The sequence below is a fragment of the Nansenia antarctica genome (genome assembly GCF_963989245.1).
Source record: "Nansenia antarctica genome assembly, chromosome: 2".
Classification (NCBI taxonomy): domain Eukaryota; kingdom Metazoa; phylum Chordata; class Actinopteri; order Argentiniformes; family Microstomatidae; genus Nansenia; species Nansenia antarctica.
The window spans coordinates 57,158,924-57,185,527 of NC_137675.1; the positions used below are offsets into that span (position 1 = coordinate 57,158,924).

At 45.3% G+C, this 26,604-nt stretch overlaps 2 protein-coding genes across 2 annotated transcripts; one reads left to right on the plus strand and one right to left on the minus strand.

Moving 5' to 3' along the window:
- Positions 1-2,457: 2,457 nt before the first annotated feature.
- LOC308150302 (dehydrogenase/reductase SDR family member 7C-B-like) lies at positions 2,458-5,641 on the minus strand (the record flags this gene model as incomplete). The annotated part of the gene is made up of 6 exons (XM_080523148.1): positions 2,458-2,669; positions 4,247-4,393; positions 4,642-4,734; positions 4,828-5,038; positions 5,205-5,317; positions 5,488-5,641. The coding sequence occupies 6 exons, from the start codon at positions 5,639-5,641 to the stop codon at positions 2,458-2,460; spliced, it is 930 nt and encodes a 309-aa protein (XP_080379274.1).
- A 4,882-nt stretch (positions 5,642-10,523) lies between these two features.
- LOC308149536 (splicing factor U2AF 65 kDa subunit-like) lies at positions 10,524-26,404 on the plus strand (the record flags this gene model as incomplete). The annotated part of the gene is given in 15 exon segments (XM_080522393.1): positions 10,524-10,572; positions 11,292-11,466; positions 11,597-11,700; positions 12,094-12,245; positions 12,378-12,494; positions 12,641-12,779; positions 12,886-12,965; positions 21,829-21,850; positions 21,853-21,894; positions 21,897-21,908; positions 21,911-21,918; positions 22,749-22,871; positions 22,972-23,058; positions 23,337-23,579; positions 26,273-26,404. Coding segments are annotated over 15 exon segments (1,485 nt in total).
- Between the last annotated feature and the right edge of the window lie 200 nt (positions 26,405-26,604).

Sequence of the window (26,604 nt, forward strand, 5' to 3'; positions counted from 1 at the left end):
TTGATGTAAAGTAACTTTCAACAATCATTCTCCGTCATAGGCGTTGCAGACAGTCGTATCTTAACATACTGAAGGGGCATTGAGCTGCAGTCCACTGCCAGTAATGCCAGAATGAGTGCAGTTGTTTTATGCTGCTGACTTGTCTCTGGTTGCTAGAGTACCCATCCCATTACTGAGAGCCTTGAGTGGGAAAATGACAGGTATAAATATTTCTGTAACCGAAAATAACAGCAAAAACACGAGGAAAGGTCACACATTAATTATTTTTTATTAAAGGCATTAGTAGGTTCCTGCGACGAATAATTGATACATAACATACCAAGAATCTGATTTTTTTACTATATGTTAACCAAACAGGTGAATCAATCCACCTGGCTTTAGTCCTACCACTAGGTAGGTACAACACACGCTGCCTCAGGAAGGCCTCCAAGATCTCCAGAGACCCATCCCACCCTGGGTACGAACACTTTGCTCGGCTGCCCTCGGACAGGCGGTTCAGGACCATGTTCGCAAGGACAAACAGACTGAAGCTCAGCTTCTACCCCAGGGCCATTCAGGCCCTGAACACAGCAAAGACCTAGGTTCTAGGCCCTGGACAATCTAGACAATTTGATGGCAGCTACTAGATTGAAATCAAGTGCAATACTGAAACACAACTGTGAACATTTCAAACCTGCAAACTGCGACACTTTAAATGAATGTGCAATAACACTATGTGCAATATGACAACCCTCGGGTACATAAGGTTCAGAGATAGGAAATGTTTATTTGTATAGTATAGTATAGTGGATAGTGTACATAGCCTTTATTTATGTAAACCAGCTCTTTTCCCTTCTTGTTTTTAGTTTTTTTTTCCTAGCACCAGGAGAGCCCCCCCTCCCAAATTTCGTTGTTTGGTACCTGTACTATATCAATGACAATAAAGACCATTCATTCATTCATTCATAGGAGGACAACAACAGAATCATCTATAGATCATCTATTGTCTTAGTTGTTTTCTCTCGGTTCCCTGCAAACATCATCAAATCTGGTGCTGTGAAGGATAGATTTCTGAGCATAACCATTTCTATGCATGCTACCTCTTATTCTAATTGAGATCAAAATCATAAATATAATAAATTACATTACATAGGGTTGGGTGACAACCAACATCCATGGATGAAGGTTCATACATATTGGCAATAGAAATTATTAGATGAATAAATAATGGTTATATTTTGTGTGTTTGTGTGGCTCTAATGGCAAATGATTCCAATGAAAAATATCCACATCTACCTAGAGATGCAGAAACATAACAGGCTGTGAGGAGAGCTACATCATTTTACCACCTCTCCCAAAATGTAAACCAAATATAAGATGCCTCTGTATCTACAGAAACACGCTTCAAAGCTGTGATCATTTGACATTTCTTTGGATTATAGACTGATATTGTGTAAATCAAGGACACTGTAAAATTAACCAATGGCTGAGGTGATCTAAATATGAAATAAATAAAGTAGCCCCCTTGATTTGTGTTGTTGTTGATTAAACGGCATCAGATCATCTATATTGAACTAACGTTTAAACAGAGTGCAACAAGGCAGCCTCAATCTGCCTCCAGGGAAGGCCTGGCTGTGGAGATGAGCAGATGATTCCATTCTCAGGTCGTTGTCCTGTGTGGCAGTTTGTGCCAAGGAAACCAAATCCCACAGGACTGAAAGCATTTGTGCTACCTGTCCCAATGGTCTGGTGCTGGATTTTGAAGTATACAAGGCCGGAATACGTTCACTGACAAGGAGCTGGGAATCAAAGGGAATTTTCTTCAAAGAGGAACACACCTGTACCAAAAAAAAGCTCCACTATGAGATATTATTTTCAAATGTTAGTGTGTTTACTTCATCTAACTTTTTTTAGTGTTCATAAAATTACAATATTTTTTAGGAGAAATCCACATGAAAATTAATGCAATATCACATTACATTATTAGCCAACATTCTGTGATCAAAAAAGACCAGAAAAAAGGCTTTTTGCTGTAACATGTTACTTTCAACCACAATACTTTTGGACTTTCTAAATGTCAAAACCTTTTTTCTTCTGAGTCTCAGGAGGCTGTCCAGCGGTGTTGATAGAACTACACTTGATAAATGTGTAATCTTTTATTACAAAAATGTTTTACTTTCAATGATCAAAGTCAAACATTATTTATTTTTCAACAGTACAGTATTATTATTTTGTCTGGTGACAAGACTGCCACACATAAACAGTTATTTAATGGTGTAACTAAAGACTATGCAAGGCAACATTTTTGTATTATTAACTTTCTTATTTCAGTCAACAATTTCAATAAAAACATAGGGCGCAATTATTTTTGACAATATCTCTTCCTATTTTGATCCCACCCTCAATTATATTCCGCCATATCTGATCAATGTTGATCTAGCATGGCAACAAACCAGTCAGTGTGATGCTATGACGACTCTACTGATCAATCTCTTCTAAAGCAGCAGCATTCCTCACTCCTGCAGCCATCACGGCAAAGAAGACATTTGGGAAGAAGGATCTGGCATAGATGGCCATCTTGGGAAGAGAGCGAGCCATGACCACCTCTTTCTTCTTGCTGCTCAAGGTCTTCACTATCTCAATGGCTGCCTCCTGTGGTGGAACACCCAGTGTCTTCTGACTGGAGAAGACTGGGAAGCCCAGAGAAGGAATAACATGAGGTGGACACACCAAGAAAACACAGAGGAGAGAATATTCTTAGTTCCTATGATCGACTTATAAATGAATGACTTTAAAATGAATGATTAATTAAATTATATAAATACCTCATGAGATTAGTTAAACTGTCTTACCCCATCAGAACCCAACATGTGTTACTCCATTGTTTGTAAACAACACAATTGTAAACAAACACTGTATAGCTTCAAAACATAGTTAAATAAAAAAGTATTTTTATCTCATGGATGATCAGTCCTTGTATTCATAGCTCTGTCTATCAATTTGAGAGTGGTTACAATTTTCATGTCCCATCCCTCAACAGACTTGGAGGTCTTGTTAAAGTGGCCAGTAGAATCTCAGGTGGTAGTCAGGCCAGGCTTCTGGACATTTATAACAGGCAGGTCCTTAGGAGGGCTAAAGCTGTATCTGCCAGGACCATCCACTCCAGAAGGAGTTTGAGCTGTTGGCCTCTGGCTGTATTTTCAGGGCTCCTGCTAGGAGGACTAAAATATGTCATGTTTCTTTCATCCCTAGAGCTATTAATATGCTAAATGCCAAATAGCACTTTGGCTGCATTCTTGCACTCCCCCTGCACTTTCTGCACACTTGCACTTTTTTTGTACTTAGCTCTGCGTTTTGTATTTGTTATTGTGTTATTGTGTATTCATTATTGTGTTTTGGTTGATGTTGTCCTTTTTGTATTCTGTCTGTGTGAACATGGCTGCAAAACGAATTTGGGGGGACAATAAAGGAACCTTGAACTTGAATCTTGAACCTTGAGCTGTTTAACAAAGAAATTGGCGGGAGACTGTCAAGCGTCTAAAGCAGCGGTTCCCAACCTATTACACTGGTGGTCCGCGAGAGTACTGCAAGTGGGCCACCAAATCATGGGCAACATTTTTTGTTTTATTGACGTTTTTTTGTTACAAAAACGTTTTAATTTTAAAAAGATAAAAAATCTTGTATTGAACAGCCTTGATCGTATTGTGTGTGGTGTGCGCCGATATTTCCATCCGAAAAGAAGAAGTCAGCTCGCTTCTTGATTGGCTACATTCCATCCCGGACTCGCGAACAGGGTTGCCAGATGGGATCGACATTTTCCACCCTAACCACAGTCTAAAACCGCTAATTCCACCAAAAAACCCGAGCCCATCTGGCAACCCTAGTCGGGAGTCGGGAGTTGCCCACACACATAAGGATGTTTGGTCGTATTGAACACATACAACATTTACGATCTTGGTATTTGATCACCTGCTATATAAAACATCACCGCACGGCTTTAATGGTTTAACCGCTATTTATTTTTTTTAAAATTGCCACGTCGTTGTTTTGAGCGCCCGTGAGTCCTAAAAGGTTGGGAACCGCTGGTCTAAAGGAAATGATCTGATTAAAATGTATTCCTTCTAAAGCTGGCATTAAGTGTTGTGATCAAAGACACTATTGATTCTAATAGTTTTGTTTCTGACACTTGACATCATTCATTCAACATCCATGGTCCAGGTCCATGGTCCTAAAGATGCTGTTTGGAGTTGATGGTACTTATACTCACATCTCCAGATAGACTTGGAGGCAGTTTGGTCCTGGGGTTGAGAGCTAATGAACGTGTGGCTGATAGTGCTGACAGAGATGCCATACTCCTGGACCTCAGCCCTCAGACAGTCAATGAAGGCCTGGACCGCGTGCTTGGAGGCAGCATCTGAAACCCGGCACAGATAACACACGTCATTAACAACACTGTTTTCATACCACATCCTGACTCTCTGCTGCCCTCACCTCCTAGTATTTTGGACAGAGTTGCTGCAATGTATGAACTGAGTACTAGTTGCTACTAATGCGTTCATCTCTCACACAGTGCTATTTTGTTGAAGGATGGATTGCATACTGGGTGGGTATGTAACTTGTGCATATGAATTCCTATTCATTCTAATCTGTAAGTGAACTCACAGGTGGTGCGAAAAGGCACGGCCAGCTTTCCCTGGATGCTGTTCACCAGAAGCACATGACCAGTCCTCCTGGATATCATAGAGGGCAGCAACCCTGCAAGAGCAACCAAGACATCATACAGGACTGTAGCTCTCAAGCTTACTGTGTGTATAATAGTGATGTTTCTATTGTCGGCCTAGAGATTACCTTTTGCCAATGTGATTGGTCCAAAGTAGTTATTGTCCATGACAAGCTTGTCCATCTCCAGTGACGTGCTCTGTACAGGAGCCTTGACCTTCAAGCTGCTGTTGAGGATGAGTACATCCATGCAGCCATAGCACTCCAGGACCTCAGCGATCACATCAGGCATGCTGTCCATGTCACCGAAATCCACCAGCACCATCTTTGGGGGGAAGGTCTGAAAAGGGGAAGAAGACGTCAGAAGGGTGCAGTGTCACCTGTGTTTACTAGTTATGTGCAATTCATTGTCATCAATCTTAATCACAACAAAGTGTAAAACAACACAACAGCACTGTGTTTTTATTCAGTATATCAACGATCACAATTGTTGTCAGCGTACTCACCAAACTGGGATCTGAATCACTAGCCAGGTCATCAGCAAAAGCTTCAAGTTCTTCCCAACTTTTCCCACAAATGATCAGTCGAGCTCCTCCCAGGTGAAATGCCTTTGCACACTCTGTAAAAAGCAAGAAAGATGAAAAAAAACAACAGATCTGAGAACGCTACATATAAACCTAGATCATAGAATGATTAACAGACAGAAAACAGTGTCATGTTATTATAACAATGTAATAACAATTCTCCAAGTGCAATTCATGTCAGATGTTATACAAAATAGAACCTTACCTTTGCCCACTGCTGATAAGGCATCCGTTATCACAACCACTTTGTTGCGCACAGTTGTTTTGGACATCAAAGTGAGCACTACATTGTACAGGTAAAATACCCCTGCTGTGATGACCACCACCAAAGGCACCAGGAGAATAGTGATCAGTTCCATTTCCTGAAAGGTACACACATGCATGCACACAATGTATTTCATGTAACATGAAAGCATGTTCAAATGCAAAATACACAGTGCGTACGTACTTGATAGAGAAACACAATGTCACGGTTGTTGTTTTATCTTAATGAGAGGGAGTTACACTGTATATAAAGTAATACCACTGAAAGAGTTATGTTTATTTCATACCAATAGATTCCCTAGGTCCATGATGTTGGTATCCAACAGATCCTTGCAAACATTTGATCGCTAGCTATTTCAATATTCTGAAATTAAAACAGACGAAATGGGTATTAGCCATGTTTTTGGTGCAATAGGTGATTCAAGGCAGAAGAGAGAGACAACAAGATTTAATTTCATAATGTATACATTATGTATGAACAGTAAAAGATAACTTTCTCTCAGAGACTTTAGTACAGTATCTCCTTGTTGTCACCTCTTTTGACAATCCCAGTTTGTTGCATTACTGTTTAAGTGGTATTAGTTTGGTCCAGTGTTGGTCCTACTAGGTGTTGTCTAACAGCTCTTAAGCCACAGTTTACCATGCACAGTACAGTGTGTCTGTCCAAAGGGGAGAGTCTAAATATACCCTGACCTAGAAATACTGTACCAATTTTATTTTCACAAAAGACTAGTCAGTGTAGTAAGTGAGTTCAGTGAGCTTTGCAATGGAGCATAGCCTAGGCATAGTAAAAACAACCAAATACTGTCATGAGACATGTAATCCCTACACCACATGAGCTGGGGAACACAGCCCACTTCGAATTGCAGATACACTGTAGAGTACAGTACCTCAACACAACACTTACAAAAACATGAGACCAGTCCTCAACACAACACTTACAAACCCATGAGACCAGTCATTGTCCCCCCCATGGAGGGACTCCACTGCATACCTAGAGTAGTTAAGTCTGATATAATTCACAATCACCACTTACAGTTTCTGTTTGCTAGGCCTCTGGTGGAAAAGTATTCCAGGTTATGTCTTCTCTTGAAGGGCTATAGTTCCAAGCCACAGCCCATTCACAGAGAAGCTCTGACCAACAGTCCCCTCGAGCAACAGTTTGGGATTTGAGCTTTTAATAGCGCACAGCTGAGTCAGTTATTTGCAATGCATGTTGTATGCATGTTATGTTTAGCACAGCTAGCCAGTGCACAGGAGGCAGAGCGGGTGGGGGAGGTGGTGTCCCATTGCTAAAGCCATGCTTTATTTAGGTCAGTTTTAGTGTACCACAAAAAGCCATTCAGAAGCAAGGAAAAGCTAGAGAAACTGTACTTGATCTCTCTCTCTCTCGCTCTCTCTCTCTCTCTCTCTCTCTCTCTCTCTCTCTCTCTCTCTCTCTCTCTCTCAGCCTACATCATGGAGACAAAACAACACATCACTTGTGGAGCAGCGCTGACATAGACTTCTTTACCAAGCATCTGTTTACTGTAGGCTATTTATATCAGTATTACAAAGCTTTGAAATGGGACAGTTCTGATCTTTTTGCCACCAAAATGCTAACTTTGATGTACTTAGGTATCCATAAACCATAAAAAGAGTTTTACAGAAAAGAAAAATGGAAACAGCTAGAAACAATATCTGAATGTTTGTTAATCTGACATCTGAAGCCCTATAGATACATAGTTATGTGCAAAGTGTAGGAAAAAGTGATTTAAACATTTGACGATGCGCTGAATTGTTCAACAGTTCTTTAGAGAATTAACAAATACATGTGTATTAGTTCAATAATAGTTACATTATTTTATATTATAAATGCTTCAACTTCTTTTTGGCTTGACCAGCAAGTGTGTCATTGATTTTCAACAACGTTGACATTTATTTAACATTTTCTGAATAAAAGTCAGAACATTTTGATTGGTTGCCGACTTGTTCCCACTTTCACCAGCTGCTGTCACATATTAATTAGGATACTTTACACCAGGGGTGGGCAATTAACTTTCACAATGGGCCACATGAGAAACCGGGACTATTGTGGAGGGCCAGACCAGCAGGCTAAACTTAATTCTGCTCAATATTACTTTTATCGCTTTATAAAAAGCAGTAAATGATATAGTTTTCACTAGCTGCTACTGAATACATGTTACGATAAGGCTATGAAATGTAGGTCAAATATAGAAGAGCAAGAGGACTCATTTAAACACAGGGAAGTAAATGCAGCTATAGTTTTGACCTTTTGCAACATCAGTTTGTGCCTATTATTTATTAACATTACATACATACAACATTACGAGTCACAGTGTAGTATTTCAACCTTCTGAAATGATGGCTAGGACTGGTGATATCAAGCGAAAGGTTCTTTATATACAAATCTGCTGACATACACTTGTGATCACTTTCTTTTTCAATAAAACGAGCTATTAGATATTCACTTTCAATTCAATGTACAATTCACATTTATCAAAAACAACAAACTGTCAACTTATATGACATCTTTCTACAAGACATTCTGGAACCTGCAGTTCTTCTTCTTAGCTAATACAACAGAAATGTACTTCTGTCAATCAATCATGTAACATATTTATCAATCTCTTAACTGTGAATCAATCATTTAACATATTAATCAACCTCTTTTAATTGTGAATCAATCATGTAACATATTAATCAATCTATTTTAACTATAAATCAATCATGTAACATATTAATCAATCTATTTTAACTGTGAATCAATCATGTGACACATTAATCAATCTATTTTAACTGTGAATCAATCATGTAACATATTAATCAATCTATTTTAACTGTCTAACTAACTATAAAGTTACAACACACAGAGCAAAGCATCTGAGTAGAAAAAGCAACAAGTGCTTTTGATATTTATTTATTATTTGATAGTTATTTTTAGTTTTCAGTGAGAAAAGTCCAGTCTGCCTTGGGCTTGAACAAGTGCAAGTTTTTCGGACTTTTATTCTGAAACTTTTTTTATCCAGACTTTTATTCTGAAACTTTTTTGGGGGGACTTTTATTCTGAAACTCTTTTTTCCTGACTTTTATTCAGAAACTTTTTTAAATCCAGACTTTTATTCTGAAACTTTTTTTTTCTGACTTTTATTCTGAAACTTTTTTTTCAGACTTTTATTCTGAAACTTTTTTTAATCCAGCTTTTATTCAGAAACGTTTTTTTTCAGACTTTTATTCAGAAACTTTTTTTTCCTGACTTTTATTCTTGCGGCATGTGGCCCGGGGGCCGTACAATGCCCAGGTCTGCTTTACACAGTGAGTGGTTGTACATTCATGCCCCCACCCAGACTCCCCACGGGCTCTCCTGTGCCCTTTACCATGATCAAGAGGTGTCTGGCCTCACTGACGACTGGGCGGTGAGAGGATTCCACTGGCTCCCTGGACAACATCCGAGAGACACTTCTGTATTATGGTCCCCACATGACTCTTTAAGGAGTATATGTGTTGCATTCCTAAATTGCCTAGGGTGACCATAATCCGAAACATGATACTGTTCCTTGACGTTATACCCCTTTTAAGTCAAGTCTTGGACTAAGCCATACTTTCAATTGAGATATTGGAGATTGTGCATATGCAGCAATGATAAATGAGGACCCCGGCAATTTCACATTGGCAAACTACAACATATCTCAAAGTTACAAATTTCAAGATACCTCATTAGTGAATGGCCTTGCACGACAATCTTAGCTGTATACTGCAAAAAGTCAGCTCTCAAAAACTAGAAAAAAAAGCAATAAAATGGGGGAAATACTACTTAAAATAAACAAAATTAGGACGCCCAAGGATGCTTTATAGAATTTACAGACAGAAAGTCAGACAGACACAACAGAAAAAAAGAATATCTTGCTTACTAGTCAATATCTACTCAAGGATAACTCTATAGCAAGTGTGTGCTTTGTGTGCGTGCATGTGTGTGTATGCGTGCGGGTGGACCTGCAGGTGTGCGTATGTGTGTGTATGTTTTCTACATTGACAGGAAGAGGACAGATGTTAAGGTCCTGGCTGCTGCTGATAACCTGCACTACCACTGGATGGCTGATGATCATCACCATGGCTGTGCTGTCCAACTGGTGGTCAGGCTACCTCCTGGTGGTCAGGTATGTATATTTACATTTTTAACCATTTAGCAGACGCTTTCTTTTAAGCAGATGCCATGAGATTACAGGGGCCGTCTCTCTGGAGTGCCTAAGTGCCTTACTCAAGGGCACACTAGTGGTGGTGTTCCCAAGTGGGATTTGAACTCATGACCTTCTGATCACCAGTCCAACTCACTATCCACTAGACCCCAAAACGAACGCCAAATGAACGCCTGAACATAAACACTGAACCTCCAGATTAAAAGTCTCTACTGACTGAGCTGTCTGGGCTATCCGACCATAACCCTACCATGAACCCTTACCACCGTGCTCTGTCCATGGATAGTAAGTAAGTTGTTCTGACCATAATCCTACCATTAACTGACCATGCTGTGACTGCAATAAGCTAAGGGTTGAGATTGCTATTGCACATGCACACACACACAAACGCGCTTCATCCCACACACACACACACACACACACACACACACACACACACACACACACACACACACACACACATGCAACTCCCACAAGCATTATATTGTGCTTCTTGTACATAGAATATAAAATTATTGATTAATTCATATTCATTATTGTTTGTTCAATTTACTATACAATATTTTGCATTTTTGTGCAACTTTATGGTGTGATTTTACATGGAAGGTGCCTATAATGTCGTGATATTTGGTTTCCCGGATCTGTATAACATTCGTCTTCATTTAGATGCGATGTTCAGGTAGTTAGCTGTTTCACATGTTCTATCAATCTGAGGAAAGGGCAGCGCGCATACTCGAAACATCCATGAAGCGTACATCCATGAAGCGTGACATTAGCTAATATGTCGGATTTTGAGGAATTCGAAAAACAGTTAAGCGAGAATCGGCAAGGTTGGTGTTCCTTTTATTTCTGCACGACTCTACCACTGAGGGTTATGCTTATGGGGCGGCTGTGGCGCAGGAGGTAGAGCCGCCGTCTAATGATCGCAAGGTTGGCAGATCGGCGGTTCGAGCCCCGGCTGGCCACATGTCGAAGTGTCCTTGGGCAAGACACTGAACCCCAAATTGCTCCCAGCGAGCGGGCCGGCGCCTTGCATGGTAGCTTGCCGCCATTGGTGTGTGAATGGCTGAATGAGAGGCCGTTGTAAAGCGCTTTGTATAAAGGCGCTATATAAGTGCAGTCCATTTATGGTTCTATTACATTAGCCAGTTAGCTACAGTAGGATATAGATATTTAGATAACTGTCGAAGTAATTGGATAGTCCTGCATGGGTGCATGCTAGTGTACAGGTTATATGGGTTGCATGGGTGTGAGCATAAGCATAAGCAACCATAGCACCATAACTAGCTTCTGCCATAGCACAGATACATTTTTTGCCAGTGCCACACTGATGCATGACTATCCAGTAGACCACAAGACGACTAGTTTGGGGGCTGTGCATGTGACAAATATGTCATTAAGGGTCAAGCTCGATTCGTTCTATGGCAATGCCACTCCACTATCAAATCAGTCTCCTACTTTTCTGCCTCCTATGCCCCTCAGATGTGAATAACATTGACTATATGCTGCACATAACACTCCACCTCATTCTCTCTCCCTATCTACACAGAGAGGGAGAGGGAGAGACACAAGAAGAGAAGCCGCAGCGGGTCTCCTTGTCGCAGTGAGAAGCATCGCAGTTGGAGCAAAGACAGGGGTAGCCGCAGCCGAGAAAAGGGCAGCCGCAGTCGAGACAGAAAGAGCCGGGACCGGAGGAGCACCTCACGGGAGCACAAAAAGCACAGGTGAGTACTCAGCCTGAGGTCCCAAAGGCCCCTCCTCAGAGTCACATTGTGTGTCATGTAAAGCATTCTCTCCTGTATTGACTTTACCGTAGCTCCAAACAGTGATTCAATATGTATTCTGTTAATTCAGCTATTCTCCAAGAAGAACCAGGAAGAAAAGGACCTGCAAGTACTGGGATGTGCCACCCCCTGGCTTTGAACACATCACACCAATGCAATACAAAGCTATGCAAGGTATCCGCCAGGTTCCCTCTGCTTGTTTGGTATTGCTCCAGTGGGTAAGATGGAGTGTGCCAAGGCCTGTGGCCGGAATTTAAAGTAGACTAACTGTGCTGCTCCCTGTTTCCAGCAGCTGTTGAGCTGTGAATTCCATCCAAGAAATTGTTTACTTTTTTCCCCAAAGCTTTGATGAATAATTAAAGCAACACATCATTGATATTTACATAAACTCACCGTCCAAATCACATTTAAATGAGTCTGAATCTGTAAACAACATATACAAAGAAGGTGTATTTTTTTCCCTTTTATGCTGTCAAGTTAATAACAGTGTTAGTTGCTGGTCTCAAGATTTGTGTCCTGGAAGTCATGTGAGGTTTCTCATTCACTCTCTGCTTTGTTTCCCATTAGCGGCTGGGCAGATACCCACGATAGCTCTGCTGGCAACATCCACCACCAGCGGGGTGGCAGTGACACCGACTCAAGTGCCCATAGTTGGCAGTCAGATGACACAGCAGGCTCGACGCCTCTATGTTGGCAATATTCCTTTTGGTGTGACTGAGGTAAACGTCCTAAATTACTTTTCTTGCCTTTGTTTGTGCTTACAACACTGTATGCTTGACGTATTTATGAAGTGTTGCTGCAGTTATTCATGTTTTTTCCAACATGCCAACCCTACTTTTATGTGCTCTTAGGAGTCCATGGCAGATTTCTTCAATGCCCAGATGAGGCTTGCAGGCCTGTCGCAAGCTCCTAGCAACCCTGTGCTCGCTGTGCAAATAAATCAGGATAAGAACTTCGCCTTCCTAGAGGTAAGTCGTTGTATGTTCTCTCCCCTCTAGGCTATACATTTGTGATGATTTAGCTACCTGTAAAAGTGGACATACTGTAAATTTTTTATATATTTATCTGTATATATATATTTTAATCTGTTTCTAATTTGTAATCCGCTCTCAAGTTTCGCTCTGTTGATGAGACAACACAGGCCATGGCTTTCGATGGAATTATTTTCCAAGGTCAGTCGTTGAAGATCAGACGACCACATGACTACCGGCCTCTGCCTGGCATTTCAGAGCAACCTGCTTTTCATGTCCCAGGTGTGTTGCGTCAAACTCACAGGCGCAGCACCAGTACCTAGCAACCACACAAGGCACTATTAGACAGTTATGATTTACTCATTAGTTTTTGTTTATGTCTGTGAAGGTGTGGTCTCCACCGTGGTTCCAGACTCCCCACATAAACTGTTTATTGGCGGTCTACCCAACTATCTCAATGATGATCAGGTACCTAACTCAAACATTAATTCAAACCGACTAACCTTTTCTTCACGTTTCTTACTTTCTTAAAGTTGTCATCCCATTTGCAGGCTTACAAGATACACAGTATTTGTGTAGGGGAAGATACGGAAGTATCTGTCCAGTAGACATAGACGGTTTAATTCCAATCAAAGAAGCGTTTTTGATTAACTGTTATAAGATCAGGGTAAAATCAGATTATTACATATTATAGCTGACACATCCCCCCTGGCCCTCAGGCGATGGCAGGCTTTTAGAAATTCATTTGTTTATAATAAAAGCTACAGTGTAGCGCATTCACCACCAGCACAATTTATTTTAGCCGCACCCTGCAGGTGTGAGTACTTTTCTGCAAAGCATGTTGTATACACTACTCAAAGGAGAAGCTACTGTGTTCAACGTATTTCATTTTAATCAAACAATTATTTATATTACTGAAATACTTATGCAATGTATATGTCACGAGATGAAAATGGGACTAATCAGGGGAGGTTCGCGGGAAATGTTTATGGGCACAGCTGCCCTGGGTTTTGCGATTGACCGCACTAACGAGCGGATTGGCTGCTGCGCCCTTTAAAAACCCTGGACTTTAGAAGAGAAGGAAGGGAGACATGGGGGTCGTATTGTCGTGAGTGGACACATACTGTTTCATATATGACAAACCGATATTGCAGTTAGTGAAGTGCCTGTGTGGCGGATTGACTGCCTGGTCGAGTGGTGGCTGCCGACGGCGGACTACTCGGTGGAGCCGAGCCGACGGTGGTTGCTGACGGGGGACTAGCCGAGCCGAGGACCAGGACTAGCCGAGCCGACGGTGGTTGCTGGCGGGGGGGGGGACTCTACTGGGAAATCGCTGGGGAAAATCACTCTACTGCCGAGTCGCTCTGGATACCAGTGAGCTTGGGGATTCTCGGAGGCGGAGCCCCGCCGACGTCACGACGACAGGCCTCGTTTCAACCTCAGGCAAATAGAGACTCTTTGTTTATTTCTTTGGTTTGATTTTTGTGGGGTAGCGTTGAGGAGGAGAGCCTACCCCACGCACCTGAACTCTGTTGTCGGTCATGTGCGCCTTCCCCCAAACCCTCATTTTAAAGTAGTTAATTTATATAGATTTTAGCAATGTGTAATAGGAAATTTGTAATAAAGATGATTGTTTTCATACGCTCGTCTTGGTCTTCTGTGTGAGGGTGTGTGTTGGAGAATTACATATTCTGTGCCGGGAAGGTTTAGGGGTGTTCACTCTAAACTGTGACATCTCTTTTGGCGTTTGTCGGCAGGATTCTCCTAACACACATTCCTACACAAGTGATCATGGATGAAGAGAATAGAACAGAACAGCCAGCAGGGAGCTCTAGTTCAGTAGGGATGAGCTTACCCCAGTCCACCCCAGTAACTATGCCATGGTTTATGTGTTCACCCTGGGTCCCCAAGTTTACTGGTGAGGGAGAAGTTAGGTTTGGGGAATGGCAGGCACAGATGGAGGCAATACTGAGGGCCCAAGGATTAACAGAAAGACAGCAGGTGGACTTTATCATGAGTGCACTGGATGGCCGCGCTAAGAGGGAAGCCCTGTTGGGTAGTGATGGCCAGAGGGCGTCCCCTGCTGCTTTGTGGACGGTATTACAGGAACGGTTTGGGGCCCTTACCCCGGCAGCTGAGGCCCGGTCCCGCTTTTTCAACTGTGTCCAGAGGGGAGACGAGTCCGTGCCGGAGTACCTCCTCCGATCTCGGGAGCTGTTCTCCCGGTGGCGAAGGGCAGAGCCAGATGGATCGGCTAAGAATGAATCCACCCTACAGGACCAGTTCATTAGGAACCTAAAAGAGGGTGAGGTAAAGAGAGAGCTCATGACGTTGGTACGGCGTCAGCCGGGGGCAACTTTTCGGGAAGTGAGTGCGGAGGCTGAGGCATTGGACAAAGGGGGGAGGTCCCGGGACTGTCAGACCTGTCGTGTTGTTGTTCCCCCTACAGCTGCTGCTCCAACGGTTGTCGATTTGGAGAGATGGAAGGAGACCATGCGGGCTGAGCTAAGGCAAGAGATGAAGGAACAGTTGACCGCACTGACGGAGACCTTAGTGAGAGAAGTCAGACAAACCACCATCAGCTCCGAGGCCCTTCCCCCACCGAGACCTGGGCCAAGAGGAGAGGTAATTAGAGGACAGTATCACCCTGCTCCCAATAATAGGAGGCCGTTCCAATGGGACCGACAGGGCAGGCCAATCTGCCTACAGTGTGGACAGCCAGGCCACATCCAACGTTATTGTTCCACCCAGAGAGATGTACCTTTAAACCAGGAACCCCGGCTACTGTAGGGCGAGCAGTCGGGGATGCGGGCAGCCAAGGAGAGAGCCCTAAGAAGTCTGCAGTGGTGGGGACATGTCCCCGGGTGGAAGTGGAGGTGAGCGGAGTAAAAATACCATGCATGTTGGACACTGGATCACAAGTAACCATGTTTAGTCACAGTTTTTTTCAGAAATGGCTTGGCCCTGTACCAATGCAGGAGTCCTCCAACCTAAACTGGCTCACCCTGAAGGCGGCGAATGGTTTGAACATCCCCTACATAGGCTATGCCGTAGTAGATTTCACCGTGGGAGGGTTACGGGTTCCGGAGAAGGGTATAGTCATTGTTAAAGACGAATGTCTGGGTGCAGACCAAGGTATCCTGGGTATGAATGTGATAGCCCACTGTTGGAAGGAGTTGTTTCAGGGGGCGTCTCAAGGGGTCACAGGGTTCAACTCCACCTTAAGTGGAGAGGCTAGGAGGGAGTGGCAGAAGGCCTTTGCGGTCTGCAGGCGGGTCGTCCAGACCCACGAGCCCGAAGTGACGACCGGCACCGCCCGCCTGATGAAGAGGGACGAGAACCGGGTTCCCGCCAGCTGTGAGAAGCTCTTATGGGCCAGGGTGGTGGGGTGCTGCCCTTCAAAAGATTATCTTGCCTTAGTAGAGGACTGTGGCAAGGGGGCAGAGTGGCAGATTGCTCGGTCTGTAGTGAGAGTACAGGGAGGGCGGCTCCCATTGCGGCTGTTGAACCTGCAACCCTACGCCCTGGAACTGCCTGGACGCTGCCCACTGGCCACAGTGACCCCCCTCGACCCCTCCCAGGTCTGTGGGGAGAGAGACCTGGTGTTGCGTAAACAGAGGCCCGGGGAGGTCGAGGTCGATGTCCAGACTGTCCAGCTGAAACCAGGAGGGCACCCCCCAGTAAAACTTCCGTCCGTAGAGGGCCTGACTCCAGGACAACAACAGAAACTAGAGGGGCTTTTATCCCAGTGGACCAGTGTGTTCGCAACCAATGATGAGGACTACGGCAGCACGGATGCTGTCCTGCACCATATCCCTACCGGGACTGCCCCACCAAGTCGTGAACGATACCGGCCTGTCCCTCCAACCCTGTACCCGGAGCTCCGACAACTGCTGGCTGGGATGTTGAGCTCAGGAGTCGTCTCAGAGAGTTCGAGCCCCTGGGCTGCCCCTATTGTCCTGGTGAAGAAAAAGGATGGGACCTGGAGGTTCTGTGTCGACTACCGCCGGCTAAATACAGTTACCCACAAGGATGCCTTCCCGCTCCCCCGTATCGAGGAGTCCCTGACGAGCCTAAAGCAGGCAGCATGGTATTCTACTCTCGACCTCGCCTCCGGGTATTGGCAAGTGAAGGTTGACCCCCAGGACAGGGAAAAGACGGCGTTCACGACACCCCTTGGCCTCTTCGAGTTCTCCCGAATGCCGTTCGGGCTTTGTAATGCCCCGGCCACCTTTCAGAGACTTATGCAGAAGTGCCTAGGAGACAAGGTACATGACTTCCTCTTAATCTATCTAGATGATGTTATTATCTATTCCCCTGACTTTGACTGTCACTTACAGCATCTGGAGCAGGTGTTCCAGCGGCTCGCCAAGTATGGATTAAAATTACAGCCCTCGAAATGCAAATTCCTCCAGAAGGAGGTGGCCTACCTGGGACACGTGGTGAGTGAAGCTGGAGTTGCCACTGACCCTGAAAAGATAGCTGCCGTTCGCGACTGGCCTCGGCCAGAGACAACCACCCAGGTACGCTCCTTCCTTGGTTTTGCGGGTTATTACAGACGTTTTATCTCTTCCTTCTCTAAGATCGCCTGCCCACTCCATGGCTTACTGACTGGCACTGCGACTCTGGGAAAGAAGGGGCGTCCCGTGGTATGGACACCAGAGTGCCAGAGAGCGTTCGAGCAGCTGAAGGCCGCCCTCCTGAGTGCCCCGATCCTAGCATATGCGGACTTCACCAAGCCATTCATCCTGTATACCGACGCTAGCTTTGATGGCTTGGGGGCGGTACTATCCCAAGTCCAGGGTGGCCAAGAGAGGGTCATCGCCTATGCTAGCCGCAGCTTGTCTCCCCCAGAGAGAAATGACCAGAACTATAGCTCTTTCAAGCTAGAACTATTAGCACTGAAGTGGGCAATGACTGACAAGTTTCGGGACTATCTATGGGGAGCTGATGTTACAGTCTATACAGATAATAACCCACTGGTACACCTAGACACTGCAAGGCTAGGGGCAGTCGAACAGCGATGGGTGGCCCAATTGGCCTGCTACCAGTTTGAAGTAAAGTACCGCCCCGGCCGCTCTAATCAAAATGCTGACCTTCTCTCCCGACTCCCTAGGACTGAGGGGCAGGTGTGTCTGAGCCAGGAAGCTGGGTGTGAGATAGGACCACGGCCGGAACGGGTTGTTGAGGGAGGGCCTGACTGGAGACAGATCCAACAGGGGGACCCACACCTCCAAGTCTTGTCCGAGAGGCTCAGTCAGGGCAAGCTGCCTGTCGGCAGGGCCCGGGACGGTGTTCCCCAACAGGAGAGGCGGTGGTGGAGGGAATGGGACAGATTAGCCCTGCGGGATGGAGTCATTGGCCGGAGGGTGCGGGACACGGTCGAGGACACCTGGAGGTGGCAGATCCTGGTGCCCAGCTCGGCGACGCACGACCTATGGGAGAAGTACCACACCTCTTTAGGTCACTTGAGTGCTGGTCGGATTGAAGCAGCCCTAAGGCGGGGTTTCTGTTGGCCCCGATTGGGGGAGGATGTGCGACATTGGATTATGGAGTGTCCTCAGTGTGTACAGAGGAAACCTGGGCCAGAGGTAAGGGCACCTTTGGTGCCGATCACCACCAGTTATCCCCTAGAAATCGTGGCCATCGATTATCTCTCTTTGGGTCGACCCGGTGACACCTACCCGTATTTGCTTGTCATGACTGATCTTTTTTCCAGATATGGGTGGGCAGTCCCGACAAAAGATCAGACAGCTGAGACCACAGTGAAGGCCCTCTGGACAGCGGTGGTGCAGCATTGGGGATGCCCCGAGAAAATTCTGAGTGATCGGGGGGCTGCATTTGAGTCGGCGATCGTGGCCCAGTTCTGTGAGTTATATGGGTGTAAGAAGATCCGCACTACCCCTTACAGACCCCAGGGCAATGGGGCCTGCGAACGTTTCAACCAGACATTACTGTCTCTCCTGGGGTCCCTGGGGGAGGACCAACAAAGGCGATGGCCTGATCACCTACCCATGTTGCTCCAAGCGTATAATAACACAGAGCACAGTAGCACTGGGCTCACCCCGTTCTTTGTCATGTGTGGCAGGCATGCCCGTCTCCCTGTTGATGTCATTGTAGGTGCAGAGGCCCCGAGGCCACGGATGGACCTGGATGGATGGGTCCGGCACCACCATGACCAACTTCGCCGGGCCTACAGCCAGGTCGAGGCAAGGACCCAGCACCAACAGGAGCGGGACAAACGACGGTATGACAGACGAGCCAAGGACGTTCCATTGGTGGCTGGGGAGCGAGTGCTCCTGAGGAACTTTCGCCGGCGTGATCAGGGTAAGCTGGCCCCTCGATGGCAACCCAACCCTTTTGTTGTTTTAGGACCACTCCAGTCTGGACTGCCTGTCCTCCGTATCCGACCAGAGGGAGGAGGACCTGTTCGGACCATCCACCGGAACCACCTGAGGCCCTGCCCCTACCCAGCCGCCCAGCGGACCCCGGCTGCCGTGCTGCCCAGCCAAGACCCAACCGACAGTGTGCTCCCCAACCAGGTCCCCAAACCGGACTGGCGTAACTACACCTGGTACCCTGTCCGTGTTCCCATGGCTCTTTCAGCTGCCCTGCCTGCTGCTCCCATAGGAGGTCAGGATGGTAGAGGTGAGGAGATTGTACCCCTAGCTGAGGAGGGGGGTGGACGTGAGGTTGCACCTCTGGCCGGGGAGGGGGAAGGACTGGGTAGGCCCAGAAGGCTGAATCGACAGCCTCCACTTAGATATCGGGAGGCGCTTAGCTCCTAATAGTCGGGACGACTATGGATAACGGGGGGGTGAGTGTCACGAGATGAAAATGGGACTAATCAGGGGAGGTTCGCGGGAAATGTTTATGGGCACAGCTGCCCTGGGTTTTGCGATTGACCGCACTAACGAGCGGATTGGCTGCTGCGCCCTTTAAAAACCCTGGACTTTAGAAGAGAAGGAAGGGAGACATGGGGGTCGTATTGTCGTGAGTGGACACATACTGTTTCATATATGACAAACCGATATTGCAGTTAGTGGAGTGCCTGTGTGGCGGATTGACTGCCTGGTCGAGTGGTGGCTGCCGACGGCGGACTACTCGGTGGAGCCGAGCCGACGGTGGTTGCTGACGGGGGACTAGCCGAGCCGAGGACCAGGACTAGCCGAGCCGACGGTGGTTGCTGGCGGGGGGGGGGACTCTACTGGGAAATCGCTGGGGAAAATCACTCTACTGCCGAGTCGCTCTGGATACCAGTGAGCTTGGGGATTCTCGGAGGCGGAGCCCCGCCGACGTCACGACGACAGGCCTCGTTTCAACCTCAGGCAAATAGAGACTCTTTGTTTATTTCTTTGGTTTGATTTTTGTGGGGTAGCGTTGAGGAGGAGAGCCTACCCCACGCACCTGAACTCTGTTGTCGGTCATGTGCGCCTTCCCCCAAACCCTCATTTTAAAGTAGTTAATTTATATAGATTTTAGCAATGTGTAATAGGAAATTTGTAATAAAGATGATTGTTTTCATACGCTCGTCTTGGTCTTCTGTGTGAGGGTGTGTGTTGGAGAATTACATATTCTGTGCCGGGAAGGTTTAGGGGTGTTCACTCTAAACTGTGACATATATTTGTAGTGTCTGAGATAAGGTTGGGCGATTGGAAGATTAGATCAGGGATCAGAGATGGTCCGAATCATCGCCAACAGAGGTTCCTTTGGGGGAGGGATAAAAGGACTGTTACTATGGGGATTGGTGACTTCAGATCGGCGACTTCAAAGGGTGATGATAGGACGATAGGATCAGGTAACAGTGGTTCCCAAACTGGGTCGCAACCCATAATCACTCAATGAAAATAGCTCCACCTTAAAAGAAAAACTTGACTCCTCTAGTTGCTCTTGATGCTGCACTTGCCCCGAACATAGCAAATCACTTTGGTAAGGTGGAATAAGAAATATCTTCTACTTTTCTGCATTCCAAAACAATAGGCAATTGGTGAAATCGCTTTACTTATGTATTGGTGATTAGGCCTGCTTACGGAGTAAACTCATCACCTCAAACTGAAAGGTCTCCTCAAAAGGTGATGCATTAAAGGGGCCACTTTACTTTTTCTGTTGTCAAAGGTGCCGCCCTCCCTTTTCAGTCATGGCTGTCATCACAAAAATACTCTATTGTTGTTTTTCTTGTTCAACATGAGAACCGCAGTAGCCTTAGAACGCTAACAATGTGTTTTCGAGTACTTATGGAGGAATTTGGAAAATCCTGTGTAGATGGTTTCACTAATGTGAAAACCTGGGTCTGACAAGAAAAAAACAGTATACCTTGTGTCGACTAAATTCTGTTTACCTTTGTACCATCATCAAAAGTAATTCCTTGAATTTGGCCAAATTAACTACAGTAATACTCACTTGTTTGTTTAGCTCAATTTAAAGGAGAAGTTTATTATTTACCAATGTATAACCTTGCCCATTTCTGACTTTGGTTACAAAGATGCATGGTGGATCCTGAGTGAAAATACACCGTAGCTGGTGGGTTCCACAGTGAACATTTTTGGGAACCCCTGATGTAGACAATCGCCCAACCCTAGTTTAAGAGTGTGATGCTAGCAGTGACTCCTCCTTTAGGGCCGTTTGCTGTTTCTCTTCTGTTATGAATCATTTAATGCCATTTCATGAGCCTAGTATGAACACACATTATACTGCATCTCACATTATGAATGGTCATTCTTGACTGAACAAACGTTCCTACTGAACAAAGTTATACAAATGTAGTTGATTGATTATTCTAAATGAATATTCTCACATATTATTTATACATCCTCATCTACCCAATTTCAAACTCATTCTTAATTTAAAATATTGCAATGTAGTCACTGCTTTTAAATGGGACAGTTGCTTGATCAGTTGGTCAAAGGTTGGGGGTTAAAAGTGCACAGTTATATGCTAATCTCACATGTTAACCAAGCTGATATGAAAAAGGTAAGCAAAATCCAGTTCATAAATATATTATTAACATACCAGTGTCACATGCTCTGCTGGACTAAGCAAGTTTCCTATTTAAAATAACTCCTCAGGCCAAACAATTGTAAATACCTGCTGATTGCTCCATCTTGGCTCAACGTTCCAGGGTGAGATGGGGAAATGGCCAAGGTCTGCAATGTTGCTGTGCCGTGAATAAATTGGATTTCAACACTCCATTACTAATTTAAATCAGTAAACAGCGTGAATGTACAATACCCTGGTGTTTTCTCCTTTCCTTATTAGTTTTTATTCTTGCGGTCGCTGCTACTGCTCTGATACTCACACCTCTTTCATTTTTGTTCCCCCACTTTGTCCCCAGCTAGGGCCCTGTAAGATCGTTAAGTCTGCGCTCATAATTTGTTCAGTAGTACTGATCTACTGCTGCCATGCCAACATGTAACACAGGCAAGTAAGACATTCCAGGCTACCTTCCTGGCTGCTTTCTTTCTCCCATCACTCTTTTGGAGCACGTTAAGGACCCAGGGCTGGATTTGGTTAATGGGGGGGGGGGTCAATTTAAAATATTATCTGATAGTGTTTTGGGGGATTTTATTCACCTTTAGACATAAAAGTAAGACTGTATTAACAGTGTACTGAACCGATAGGTGCATCTTTAGCTGTAGTGGGTGAAATGAAGTCGAAGTCAATCAGATTACTTTAAAAAGGGGCCATCTTTTGGTGGATCTAAGTGAGTTAAAGAAAGGAAGATAAGTCAATCCAGTTGTGATTGTTTCATAATATATTATCGTTCATTCCTTTGACTTGAAGAAGTTGAAGAAATACAGTATTTGGTAATTAAGTACTGTCTTTATCTGCCTGTTAATGTTTTTGTCATGCAGCAAATCAGTTATACTTGAGGGCTCTCGGAGAGCTAGTTATTCACTATTAGTGAATAACAAAGGGGAACTTTGAGCGAAACTACGAGCATAATCAATCAGATTTCTCCTTCTTAAGACCTCCTATGTAAATTATACGCACACACAAATTATTAACAAAATACTTATTTGCATCACAATTAGAGGAACTTAATCTCATCATTCACACTGACTACTATATAGAATTATACAATATTTTGTTTTCTTTGACCATGTCATTTATTGCACTTCTATGGGCCATTGACCTTTATAGGATTTCTCTCCCCATTAGTATTGGATGAAGGATTTGAATGAATTCATGTGAGTATGTGGAAGATGTATACGGTCATTCTTATGCCTCTGCTTGTCTTTATATCTTATGCAGGTGAAGGAGCTCTTGACTTCATTCGGACCACTCAAAGCTTTCAACCTTGTCAAGGACAGTGCCACGTCACTGTCCAAAGGTTATGCCTTTTGCGAATATGTTGATATCAGTGCGACTGATCAGGTATTGATGAGGATAATGCATTTTATATGAAATGTGTATGTCAGTGCTTGCTAGTAAAGAGTCTTGGCCATACTTGAGAGAGCTGTGAATATATTGCCAGGCGGTGGCTGGGCTCAACGGAATGCAACTGGGTGATAAAAAGCTCATCGTCCAAAGGGCAAGTGTGGGAGCCAAAAACACCAATCCAGTGAGTGCAGTTGATAACAATTACTAACTATCTACAACAACAATAATCTAACTATTGCTAAAATACTATGCAACAATATATTCATTGTAATAGTGTTACAAGGGTAATTACACTGTTACTACACATAGGTATTGGTAAACATACTGCAAAGTAAATTGTAACCGTGCAGTTCGTTTGCAGGCTTACCTTGTATGGAAAAATACCCAAATCACATGAATTTGTGAATAAGCTGTGGTACCATTGTCTGCCCCGTGTCCCCCCCTTCCTTATTCTACCAGACTGTCGTCATAGAGACACCAGTGACCCTGCAGGTGCCTGGCTTACAGAGACTGCAGAACTCGGGCATGGCCACAGAGGTGCTGTGCCTGCTCAACATGGTGATGCCTGAGGAGCTGGTGGACGATGAGGACTATGAGGAGATCCTGGTGGATATCAGAGAAGAGTGTTGCAAGTACGGTAGTGTGAGTTCCATCGAGATCCCCCGGCCCGTCGATGGCGTGGATGTGCCTGGCTGCGGCAAGGTCAGAGGCTCCCCTTCTCTCAGATTCTACAGTCTGTTAAAGACATAATAATATTATTATTAATAATAATAATAATAATAATACATTAGACTTATATAGTGCTTTTCTAGACACTCAAAGACGCTTTACAAACTGAAAAAAATTGAGTAGTAAAATAAAAAGAAACCCAAAAAAAAGAAAGTATAGGGGTCTAATTAATTTTTTTGATGACTAAATCTAAATCTAAGTGTCTTTGTAGGACAATCTACTCTGTATACTGCAAGTACGTATATCTAGATTTCGAGCGGAGAAGCGGCGAACAAGCAACGCCAGCGTCCTCTCTCGACCGGCATTTTTTGAAACGTGAAACGTCTTACGAGTATGATCAATGTAATGTTAGCTAGCTACCTCTAAACATGAGGCCATCTGGAATGCACTTTGTTGTTGGTGTTCATGTGAATAGCTCTACTCTCAGTTGAAAGCCCTGGAATACTATGTACCCTATCAGAGTTATTGGACTGAGAAAATACATTTGCAGCATGAGTTGTTGTTGTTGTTGTTGTTGGTGTTGTTGATGAAGCACAGTACAACGCCTTCTCAGCGAAGGACACACTGCTGTACAGCACCACCAGGGCTAACCTAAAGCGTGGCATCCGGGAGGCCAAGGCAGACCACAGAGAGAAGATTGAGGAATGCTTCCTGAGCAACGACTCCAGGCGGGTGTGGCAGGGGGTTCAGCACATGACAAACTTCAGAGCCAACAGGCTCACAGCCGCGGAGGACGACCCCCTGCTGGCGGAAAAGCTGAACTCCTTCTACGCCCGGTTCGACGAGGGGCGAACGGAGGTAACCACAACACAAACACCACTCTCTCCAGCTCTCAGCAGCCTCACCCTCACAGAGCATGAAGTGAGACGCGTGCTGAAGGCGGTGGACCCCAGGAAAGCCTCAGGGCCGGATGGCGTCCTGGGACGGGTGCTGAGGGACTGCGCCGACCAGCTGGCCGGGGTTTTCACCAACATCTTCAACCAGTCCCTGTCCCAGGCCACCATCCCACCCTGCCTGAAAACCTCAACTATCATCCCAGTCCCGAAGAAAAGCACGGTGAGCTGCCTAAACGACTACCGCCCGGTGGCACTCACACCAATCATCATGAAGTGCTTCGAGAAACTAGTCCGGGCCCACATAGTCACACGCCTCCCGCCCAACCTGGATCCATACCAGTTCGCCTACAGAGCCCACAGGTCCACAGAGGACGCCATCGCGACGACTCTCCACTCCACTCTATCCCACCTGGAGAGGGTAAACAGCTACGCGAGACTGCTCTTTGTGGACTTCAGCTCTGCCTTCAACACCATCCTTCCAGACAGGCTAGTGACCAAACTACTAGACCTGGGACTATCACACTCTATATGTGCATGGATCAAGGACTTCCTGTCTGACCGCCCCCAGAGTGGGTGGGCTCCCACACCTCCACAGCCCTCAGACTCAGCACTGGGTCCCCCCAGGGCTGCGTGCTAAGCCCCATCCTCTACAACCTCTACACCTACGACTTCACCCCCGTCCACCCCAGCAACTCCATCGTAAAGTTTGCAGACGACACCACCGTGGTGGGCTGCATCTCGGGGGGGGACGAGGCGGCGTACAGGGATGAGGTGGAGCAGCTGGGCAAGCTGTGCAAGGTTAACAACCTGCTGCTGAACCAGTCAAAGACCCAGGAAATCATCGTGGACTTCAGGAGGAAAAAATCTGAGGTCCAGCCCCTGCTCGTCGATGGAGGGAGCGTGGAGAGAGTCTCAACCCTCCGATTCCTGGGGGTGCACATACAGGATGACCTGTCCTGGAAGATCAACACAGCAGCCATCATCAAGAAGGCACAACAGCGGCTCTACTTCCTGAGAGTCCTCAGGAAAAACCACATCGGACAGGAGATGCTTGTGACCTTCTACCGCTGCGCAGTGGAGAGCATCCTCACCTACTGCATCTGCGTGTGGTTCTCCAGCTGCACAGCCGCAGAGAGGAATGCGCTACAGAGAGTCGTGAGATCGGCCCAGAAGATCACCGGCGCCCCCCTCCCCTCTCTGGAAGAGCTGTACAACACACGCTGCCTCAGGAAGGCCTCCAAGATCTCCAGAGAACAAACACTTTGCTCGGCTGCCCTCGGACAGGCGGTTCAGGACCATGTTCGCAAGGACAAACAGACTGAAGCTCAGCTTCTACCCCAGGGCCATTCAGGCCCTGAACACAGCAAAGACCTAGGTTCTAGGCCCTGGACAATCTAGAACATTTGATGGCAGCTACTAGATTGAAATCAAGTGCAATACTGAAACACAACTGTGAACATTTCAAACCTGCAAACTGCGACACTTTAAATGAATGTGCAATAACACTATGTGCAATATGACAACCCTCGGGTACATAAGGTTCAGAGATAGGAAATGTTAGAATAGGTATAGCATAGCATAGAGTACAGCACAGTGTTTTATTTGTATAGTATAGTATAGTGGATAGTGTACATAGCCTTTATTTATGTAAACCAGCTCTTTTCCCTTGTTTTTAGTTTTTTTCCTAGCACCAGGGGAGCCCCCCCTCCCAAATGTTGTTGTTTGGTACCTGTACTATATCAATGACAATAAAGACCATTCATTCATTCATTCAATGCATAGCCATTGGACCCTGCTAAGACTATGGTGATTCTTTTCTTTTTTTTTCAGATTTTTGTGGAGTACGTTTCTGCTGCAGACTGTCAGAAAGCCATGCAGGCACTTACTGGCCGCAAGTTCGCCAACAGAGTGGTTGTCACCAAATACTATGATCCAGATATGTATCATAGACATGAATTCTGAGGCGTTCGGAGGGTGGTGCTTTGGTATTACCTCCCCTTTCCTCCTTCCTCATGTGTGGTCTTAGCACTTCAGTGATGACAAATGTCATTTCTCCAGTATGTACAGCTTTAGGGTGCATTTTTACTGTAACCCTATCCTCATTTACTAGTACAGATTTTGAAGGAAAAAAACACTAGATTTTTACATGCATCATTTAGATA